A 10,889-nucleotide genomic window follows, 5' to 3' on the forward strand; every position below is an offset into this window, starting at 1 on the left:
AATTTGTTATCGGAATTGATTTTAAACATTTTTATTTATAAGTCTTTTATTTTCTTTAAAATTGGTTAGATCAAACTAGGCATGTTTTTATAATATTCTTACTGATTTCGGCAAATTATGTTTTATGAGCAGTTATCTGAAATTATTTTAAACAAAAAAAAAAAAAAAGTGTCAAAATTGTTATTTATGTTTTAGGTAATAACCACAACTTAGTATAAAGACGAGGTGAACATAGTTTCAAATATTCAAAGTTTTTTATTTAATTATAAGGTATATAATGTGCATGGAATTAAACCCTTAGTGTATGCATATATATATATATAATATAATATATATATATATAAATAAAGAGATATAAAAGATGATTAATCAAGAAATAAGAAAATAGTATTGAAGAAGGAAATGAGATAGGAGATGAGGGGTTACATTGATACATATATATATTTGTGTATATATGATCATGGATTAGAGATTTAGAAGAAAATGAAGAAACCGTTGGTGTTGGTGTTGGTCTCTCTTGACTTACATCAATTGAGAGAGATCAGAGGATGATTATAATTGTTCCACTAATTTCCCACTGAAAATGATGTGTATTGATGAAAACAGGGGTTTATCCAAATCCAAAACCAAATATCCAATTAATATATAACTGTTTAATTAATTTTAGATTAGATTATTGAGAGTCTAAGCTCCAAATCCAATTCTTGACTCTCACACCCTTCAGGATTTTGACCCATATTTCCACTCCTCTCTTGCCTTTTGCTCCTTCTGCTTTGTGTCCACTGCAACCATATAAATCAAATTCAAATCACATTATTATTATTATTATTATTATTATTATTTTATTATTAATTATTCATTCATTCATTCCTTCATTACGCTCACATTATTGATCAAATATCAAATATATATATATATGTACATATACACATGCAAAAATAACTCAACCATTTCAATGCTAACTCCTTTAAAGTGGATGATCGATGTGTGTTTTGGAGTTTTTGTTTAATATATGTTTTTTTCTAATCAAGATTTTTCCCAAAAAAGAGTGTGTAATAACAGTGATGTTTAAAGAAGATGACTGTTAAATGACGTTTTTTTCCCCCTCTATTTGCACTCTTCTATTAGAAGTACTTTAGATTGATGTAACACATCATATCATATTTGGTAACTTAAAAGGATTAAACCATTTTTGTTAAGTAACAAAGTCCCCATAAAACATGTACTTAAACATATATCTAAGAGTGAATTATATTTTAAAACAATTAATCTTTTTTTCAAAATCACTCTTTCAATAAGCTGTTAGTACGATGATACGAGAGAATTATACTACTGATTGAGAATATAAAACTAAACATTAAATTAATTTTAGGCGATGAAAAGGAGATTTCGAAGTGATTATATGATAAAAATATTTTTAATCATTTCAAAATCACTCCCAAAACATGTACTTACATCAAAACCAACTTTATTAATTTAGTATATGCTTAGATTAAAATAAACTTTTGAAAAGTATGTCAGAAATTATTTTTCTCGAAATTAAATCCTTAAAAATCAAACAAATTAAAACACCTTTTAACACAGATAGAATACAATTTTTTAACTTTTGAAAAATAAAAAATAATTTTGATGTGTCAAATAGGTTTTGACGAGTAATTATAGCAATAATAATGAAAATTAAAGAAATGGACAAAAATGCAGTACACAAATTAAACACAGTATTAAACATATACAAACATGTTTGATTAGAAAGTGAAGAGACAAAATATGGTTTTGTTTTCAACATTTTTATCAAAATGATTGTGTAAAGTTGAAAGGACTGAAATGGAAATTAAAAAAAAAAATAAAAAATAAAGGATCAAAATTAGAAGATAGAAAATTTTTAATTTAATTAGTACCTGATCTGCTTGTGGATTTTGAAGATAGCATGTCATATTTGGCTGTGCAAAATGTTGGCTCTCTAAGATCCCACCATTATTGCTTGGATCCCATCTATTTCCCATAATTAGCAATTACATTTCAATTTTTTTTAATTTACACACCTAAAACTTTTCTACAAATTAATTAAATGTTTGTTTTAAAGTGAAAAAAGAAACTTTATCTTTGTGAAATATGTAAATAATAGTGTATATAGTACCTTGTGCTATACTGCGAATCACCATCTCTCAGGTTTCTTCTTTCATATTCTCCAAACCCCATCTGCATTATTACCCATCACACTAATTAATTTTAACGTTTATTATCAAAACTTTGGATTTTTCTTCAAAATAACAACATTTATGCACATACGAATTAATCCAATTATGATGCTTTTTGAAAAGAAATTGTGAGTGTAAGCTAACTTTTTTTTTTTTCTTTTTTACACAATGATATGCTTGTTTGAAAATTAGTGTTATTATAAGATTCTCTTTACAAACATTGATCAAATTTAATTATATATATAATGAAATCACATTATTTACTGTTTTTTTATATAAAAAAAAAACACCAAAAAGAAAATGTATTTTTTTTTTAGTACAATAGAGTGGAAGAATTAGAACCGCATGTTTCTTTATTATACTGTATGTGAATTGACGTATGTGAGATTGGTAAAAAAAAAGTGCATTAGAAAAAGAGTAATTCATACACAATTTTTAGTAAATTGTTTCAAAAAAACCAACAAAATGTAATTTCTCCTTAATTTTTGGAGTTGTTGACAAGTCCACGAACACTTTGCTGAATTGAATTCAACTTAGTTTTCAAATAATTCTAAAAGAGACATTAGGATCTAGCTAGGGTTAGTCCTAACAGTACAACCTAATTAGTAATTAGCACATGAAATCACTCTCTAAAAATCAAACAAATCCCGTTATTTACTTCTTAAACTCCAACTTAATTCCAATGTCAACATAATTCAAATAATTATAGAAATAAGGCACTCTCTTGAACCAGAGCTAACCCATATAATTAAAAATCATCAAACAAAAAGCTAACACCATATAGGTTCAATATCAATACCATACCATAATATTAGAGGGGAAGCCATAAGACGGGGAAGAGGAAGTCGACGATGGTACCGACCCATAACCTGTTTGCACCCTTGCTATTTCTTGATCCTGAAATAACATTTCAAACCAATAAATAAAGCCCTCCCTCAAAGAAGAAAAAAAAAACAAAAAGTCAACAAAAAAAAAAAAAAAATTAAAACTGAATACCGATCAAGACTGTGGTTATTACATTAGTGAAAGTGTAAGAAGTGGGATGAAAACCAGCAGAAGCAATTTCACCATGCAATCTGATCTTCTCAAGCTGAGCAACTCCAAGGCCTCTTTGGGGTTGCCTTGGCTGCTTATCAGAACCACCCTTTTTCCCTCTTCTGGACGACGGTGATGAGGACGATGATGATCCGCTCCCTCTATCATTATTATTCCCTAAACTTGGCTCCCCAAAATAACCACTCCCCATTAATAACACAAACTAATTTAACTCAAATTCCCAAAAAAAAAACTTCTACCAAAAGGAAGAACAAGAGCAAAATATATATGTATATATATATACACACACATATATAAAGATATGCTAAGGAATCAAGAAGGGATCTGAAAAATTGAAGCCTTTAAAGCAGATTTAAAAAAAAAAAAAAAAGAATAGTAATAATTTTATTTAATAATTAAAAAAAAAAAAAAAAAACGAATGATGCATAGCTGGATGAGATTGCGTTAAGATTTTCAGTGCATTAATAATGTGGTTTAACTTATAATATTATATATTGCTTGCAAACTGCGAGCTCTACAAAAAGATGATTAAATAATTAATGAATTTTGTTTTCATTTTAATAAACATTTTTCCGACTTTCTTGACTCCAACTTGAAAGCGATTGTCTTAGATTTTCTCAATTTTTAATTACCATCTTCTCTCTTCCTATTGGTACGTTAAACTTTCCACATCTCTCTGTTAGACGACACGTCGTTCTATAATCTAATTCTTTATATTTTAACAACAAATATTTATCTTGATAATTAATATATGGCCATGTTTCTTGCTCTCCATTACTATATTAATGCTCTTATTTTCCCTATGTGCCACGTCATCCTACCAAACATATATATTCTCCGTAATAATTTTTTCATATTCCTCTTCTACTATTTTTTCCCCTTTTCTGAATTCTCTCTTTCTTTATTCTTATTTTTCTAAGTTAAAAAAATTGTTTCCTATATTCATAGAGTTTTTATTCTTTTGAATTCTCCCTTTTATTTTATCCTTTTTTTCCTTCAAAATTAACCATTTATTACAATCATTTCATATGTGTTGTAAAGTTTTGGGTTTTCTTTTCCTTGAAAAAGATATTTAGTTTTGTTGATAGTAAATTTAAACATCATATGCCATCAAAAATTCAAATATAAAATGAATCAAGAATAATTAGTGAAATTTCTTGTACTAAATTTTAGCATCAACAAATTTGTTCATTAAAATGAATGCAGATGGTCTTATAGTTTTTCTTAAATAGGAAAGAGAAAATAAATGTTATGTTGTTCAATTTTAGGTAGGTGCAATACCAAAAGAAACCCTAATTAGTAAAAAATTCAGCTTTTTTTTTTTTTTTCCTTTTTTTCTTTCCTCTCTCCAAAGGAGAAAATATATATATATATATATATATATATATATATTGTTTTTTTACTTCATATCTAGTTATTTTAAAATAAATTCACTAAATGTCAAAAACAAAAATGAACCTTAATTAGTAAACTACGCCGATAACCAAATGAAAGTTAAATTCAAAATATAAAAATAAAAAAATAAAGCAATGTTCTATATATTTTCATTACATGTTATTAGGGATTCTATATTAATAAGCATGCAATTGTTTGGGCTTTTTATAAATAAAAAAATGAGAATAAAAGAAGAAGCTAATATTTGGTCACTAATCGCATAATTAAAGAACCGAATTTATATTAGACTATGTGTTGAACACATGTTTTTAATGATAAAGATGGAAATATTTGTAAATATTTCTTCAATTTTTCTTGTCTCTCATTGTTTTTTTAATCAACTACACGCGGTCAATTATGAAGTTAATAATAATAATAAACCCCACAACTAAAGATAAATAGGAATATGAACTTTTTTTTAAAAAAAAAAAAAAAAAGGATAAATATGGAATATAAAATTTGATTTAATATAACATGAAACTTTATGATGGATATTAGTAAAATTAAATTAGAGTACAAAGACTTTTCTACTTTTAACTTATTTATTTTAGTCAACATTCTTCTAATTAATTAATCAAACAGATCTAGGATTCAATTTAATAGATAATTATTGGTAACAAGTATTGATTACAAAATATTTGTTCAGACCCAACTCAATCTTCACTATTTTAATTATTTGTTTTTATGACTTGCCAAACAAACCAGTAAAATAATTTTCATAAGAAATTCAATTTGTTAATCAAAAGAATAACGTTCCATAATAATGATTCAGATTAATTCATTCTATCTCATTACTCATTTCAGCAAAAAGGAAAAATCAAATTGTTACTATATATAGAGATATACTCTACACTAATTAAATATTTATAAACTAAGAATTATAACTACTCCTCTTACAAGTAGATTCTTACCTAATCAATATTTAAGGTATGATCAAAACTTAATTACTTGATATCTCATCAAATTTATTTTAGTTTACATACTTTATCCACTCTCAATAAATCTTAAATCTAGTAATTTAAAGTTAATTAAGTTTTGTTAAAATGGATTAAATAATAAAAATAATCATTTTCACACCCCAAAAAGATATTATCTAAATATATTTTTACAATGTCTATGGCTATGCATATATATATAGATATATAAACAACAAGAAACCAAATGCAATGCAGGGAGAGTGATTTGAAGATCTTTTGTGACCATAATTGGTGTTTGCTTATACTATAATTGGTGCAGCACAAGGCATGTTAATTATCGTGCACTGCTACCCCTTGAGATATTAGTTAGTGTGAAATTAAGGTAATTCGTATAATAGTAATCTTGCACACTGGAAAGAAGATAAATAATAAACATTTGGTGGAGATTTAAACGTACTATTGTTCCAAGTGTTGGTGAGCAAGAAGTTAAAAAAAGGACCAAAGAATAAAAATGGTGGGACTCATTTTAAAAATCACAATCATTAAAATTTGATTATTATGATTAATTATGTACATACATAATCAATTGATTGTATGGGGGAGAAAAAACATAAAAATGTGGGTCGTCCTAAGTTTTAAGGTTTCATATACTTTGATAATATACCAATTACCAATTCCCATTGGTGAAGAATTAATATTTTTTTTTAAAAAAATAAAATAAAAAATAAAAAAGAGTACGTAATTAACTAATTGCGTAAAAGAATGCATCAATAAAAGATTAAAGGATAATCCAGCTGTAAGGGTTAGGGTTCTTAATGATTAGGGGAACCAAAATGGTGAACTAAATGACAAAGATCCTACAAATCTGATTTTGCAGCCCCCGAGGGATTGTCCTTCTCTTCATTACCAATTATTTTCCACTCTCAATAATTTCATAACATTTCAATTTAGGTTCGAAACAATTTTTTACACACATAGGGGAGTTTTATTTATTTATTTATTATTATTCTCATATACTTTTCTTTTTTTTTTTTGTTAACATCCAGTTTTTAGTTTTACGGAGATTTTGATAATATTCATTCTACTTTTTTTTTTATTATTATTAAGTCAAGTATAATATTATACAAAATTAACACTGCTAATAAGTATTTTTTTTTGGATATGCTCCTTTTAAATTTGTTAAACTAAAAGTAAGAATATGAAATCTTGCATTTTATTGACATGCATATACGCATGCCCATCTAATCATTACACGGTTAACATTTGTTGCCACGTGTTTGACACGGTGCGTAGCGGTCGATATTTTTGAAAATGTTAATTTTAAAATAAAAACAGAAGTTACCACTAATCCTTTTTACCTTGTAGTTGGACACCGAAATAAAGTAAACAAGTTTAAATAAAATCTTAATAAAAAAGATCTACGAAACTAGAATTGAGTTCGAGAGTCATCTGTGTATAGAAGATGTTAGCACCACACAACACCCGTTTAGAAAATAGTGGCAAATTTCAAGTCTTAAATTAAAAATATTTTTTAATTTATTTTAAAACTAATGTCTTATTTTATCTCTCATCCAATAATTAAAACAATGATCTCACAAAATAAGTGGAGATCAGCATCCCATCAATTAGACTATACTGAAGAAAACATTTTCACTTCAAGAAAATGAGAAATTAGATAAGAAAATAGTACAATTTCTCAAAATTATGAATAGGCTCCTAATAAATAGATCTTTTTAAAACATTAATTAAATAATTTTTCTTGGAATCAATCTTAAATTTCCAAAGATGAGATCCTTCGCCTCAAGATTTACGGGGAGCCGAACTCTCAAATTCCTTGGATTCCGTTCTAGGATTTTATTTTAAACAAACAACATTAGAAAAGATTATTAGAAAATATTATGAAATCATACGGTTTAAAGAATTTTTTTTATATAAAAAAGAGAGTTGTGTGAAAGATTTTTAAACTTAGAAAAATTTAAATTAAAAAAATTTTAAAATATTAAAAAGTTTAGTTAGAAAGATTTATAAATTTTAAATAAAAATCAACATCAATTTTAATAAAAAAATTAGATAAGTAAAAACAAGAGTAAAAGAAACATTATAATAACTTAAACAAACATAAAATAGTATATTGTGATTTTAATAAGAATAGTATATTATGATTTAATAAGAAAAAACATAATATTGGAGTTTGACGGTGGACTTTCAAAGAATAATCAACTTTCTCACCTCCACGATTCTAGAAAATCAAATTTTCAAATTTTCTAAATTTTATAAAACAAACACAAACATTTAAACAAACACATGTACCATAAAAAATGTAAAATAAACAATAATCTATAAGTAAAATAAAATGGAAAGCAAAATTACTAGAAAAAGAAAGAAGAAAATAAGAACACGGAATGAGTAAAAAAAAAAAAATGAAACATAAACAAATAAATTTATTATAAGAGAAAGGAAAGTGGAGAAATAAGATAATAAATAAATAATTGAAAGAGAATAAATAAGGAGAAATAAGAACTTGAAAAATAAACAAATGTGGAAAAAAATAATATTAAATAACACATAAAAATGAGAAAATACTAAATAAACAATTAACAAAATGGTTTGAAGAGAAAAGAAGAAGGAAATAAAAAATGCTAATTATAAAAAAAAATAATATACATATAAATAAAGAATAAAGTTTAAGAATAAATAAAGAAAGGAAACAAACAACAATAATAAAAGATAAATTAGAACCAAATATGGAGCAAATATGTATAATAAAATAATATATATATAAAAGAAAAATAATAAAGAAATAAATGTAAGAGAAAGGAGAATAGGAAAATATAAAGAAGAATATCTGAAAAAAAGAGGAAAAAAATGTTGAAATCCAAAATATTATAGTCTGTTGTTGTTTGAAAATGTGGACTATTGAGATCTAAACTCTTATGGCACACCTCCAACTAAGTTAGAGTTTTGGTTGTAGGTTGGGTTGTTAGTATTATATAGAGTTTGTTTTTAGAGAGATAAAGATTTAGGGGTTGTTAGGAAGAGAAGACAAAATGGAGGTTGTAATCTCTTGTTTTTGAAGAGGGTGAAAACTAAGAGAAGTGGGACTATGGAGATCAGAGGTGGGACTATATGAATTTCAAATAATACTATCTTTGAATTTGAAATAATAAATGAGATGGAGAAGTAGAATATTGATGATGATATAATTGAGTAAAATATGATAGTAATGAAGATTGATGTTTAAAGAAAAAAAAAAGAGGAAGAAGAGCAAATCCAAGAGATTGAGGTGCTTGTGGTTTTTGATTAAGTGGGTCATGGATATTGAATAATACATAGTGTGTTATATGGGATAGTTGCTTGTGTGTTGGAAAGTTTTTTTTTCTTTTCTTTTTTTCTTTAAAAAAAAAAAAAAAAAAAAACGATTTTGGGTTTTCAAAAGGGGGGGGGAGCATGTGACTTTCACCTTAGGTTCATCAACCAAAAGTTCATCCCTTACCTAATCCTCTCAACTATGTCATCTCTTTTCCTTTTTTTTCTTCTTTTTTTATTAATCAAAACTTTAACTTCCAACTTAAAATCACACAATCAATAATTTACTCACCCAACCAAATCATTACACCTTTCAAAAATTTAAATTAAAATAATAATTGCTAATCCAAATTTACTAGAACCAACACATCATTAAATTCGGTTAGTATACATTTCATATTCTTCCGTCTATATATCTTAGGAAGAAATCCACATGTGTAAAAATTATTTTATTTAATGTAGCAAAAATACTTTTTGAGTTCAATTTTCATTTATTCAAAAGTTTCAAAATCTACCTTTTTAATAAAGTTTCTAAGCTGTAAGATTGCTTTCAATTTAGTCATGCTAACTTAATTTAGACTTTTAATTAAACTTTCATTATCACTACTCACTTCAATCTTTGTCATTCATGTCACTTGGTTAATCCTAGAAGGGTGAGTAGTAAAACAAAATGTTATTAAAGAAAAATCATTTTTATTTAAACACTCTTCATAAAAGTTGTTTAAATACTTTAAATTTTTGTCTACTTAAACACTTAAAAATGTATTACAAACACACACTTAGTGTAATTTTAAATTATATTTAATAACGAGAGAAAAACGAAGATAGCTTAAATCCTTTTATATTTTCAAATTAAATTAATAGACATTTTTATATTAAAGACTGAAAGTGAGGATTTAAAGAAAATTGAGGTAGAAAAGGGTTTAGATCTCAACCTATATTACTAACACAAATCTCTTAAAACATATCAACTAAATTGAAATCAAACTCAAGCGAATGGATTAAAATACAAACCTTTTAAAATGTAAGAAACAAATATAAAATATGATACATTAACGTTATTGGTCATTCTGTTTCTATTCTTCCGATCAATCCGTCAAAATTGCTAGTGGTTCATCCTGGATTAGCTATAGAATATGTATAACATATTTTATTCAATTTTGATATCAATTTCAGCTTTCTTATATGTTACTCACGTTATCAATCTTAGTCAATCTTGATTAAACATATTCAATTTTAATGGGTACTTTTTTCAATGAGATAGTATATAATATATATTATATTGCATAGGAAAAAGTATATCTAATTGTTCTTAGATTTTGATTCCAATAGTCTACAGTCATTTGTCATTTCATTTTTATATACAAAATTTTACATATTTAATCTTTAAATTTGGAATTTTGGTATTTAAATTATAATTTAATTTTAATAGAGATAGAAAACAATAAAAAAGAAATTTAGTAAAAAGAATCAAAATTAGTAAAAAGTGTAAACTTTGAAAACTAGAAACCAAATACAAACAAAACACAAATGCATACAGAATGATTGAACTATATAATATAATATAATAGTTTCTATGTTTGATGATTAAATTTTTTTAAAAAGAAAAAGCAGAAGAAAAATGAACCTATTAATAGACTAATATTTTGTAACATAATTATTTATACAGTATTTTTGTTTAAATACATGAAAGACATGCGAGTGAAACGATGTAGATGAAAACATGGAAGAAAATCATTCTAATATTAGTATATAATTTAATTTAACAATAAATATGATGTAGGAAAACTATGCCACGTGTCCCATGTAAGAATAAAGAATATAATCATGCATAATTTATTAATTTATGTTTGTGAAGGTCATCACCCGGAAATAAAATGAAAATCCAACAAATAGGGAGAAAATGATATATATAATTTTTCTTTATTTAAAAAATAATAATAATGTGTGTGGGGGAATAATTTTAATAATCAAAATT

The 10,889-nt window shown here is 25.4% G+C and overlaps 1 protein-coding gene across 1 annotated transcript; it reads right to left on the reverse strand.

Annotated features, from left to right (window-relative positions):
- Nucleotides 1-365: 365 nt before the first annotated feature.
- On the reverse strand, nucleotides 366-3,557 carry LOC101216116 (protein SPEAR1). The gene is made up of 5 exons (XM_011656965.2): nucleotides 3,217-3,557; nucleotides 3,003-3,095; nucleotides 2,138-2,199; nucleotides 1,899-1,992; nucleotides 366-782 (listed from the first exon to the last, which is right to left on the reverse strand). Exons 1-5 carry the CDS (start codon nucleotides 3,442-3,444, stop codon nucleotides 669-671), a joined length of 591 nt encoding a protein of 196 aa, XP_011655267.1. The 5' UTR covers nucleotides 3,445-3,557; the 3' UTR covers nucleotides 366-668.
- Nucleotides 3,558-10,889: the final 7,332 nt, after the last annotated feature.

The sequence above is a fragment of the Cucumis sativus genome, chromosome 1 (genome assembly GCF_000004075.3).
Source record: "Cucumis sativus cultivar 9930 chromosome 1, Cucumber_9930_V3, whole genome shotgun sequence".
Classification (NCBI taxonomy): Eukaryota; Viridiplantae; Streptophyta; class Magnoliopsida; order Cucurbitales; family Cucurbitaceae; genus Cucumis; species Cucumis sativus.

Coding starts and splice junctions, on each gene's coding strand:
- LOC101216116 (XM_011656965.2), bottom strand. CDS start 3,444: ATGGGGAGTGGTTATTTTGGGGAGCCAAGTTTAGGGAATAATAATGAT. Junction 3,096..3,216: donor CTTCTTACACTTTCACTAAT/GTAATAACCACA, acceptor ATGTTATTTCAG/GATCAAGAAATAGCAAGGGT. Junction 783..1,898: donor AAAATCCACAAGCAGATCAG/GTACTAATTAAA, acceptor ATATGGTTGCAG/TGGACACAAAGCAGAAGGAG.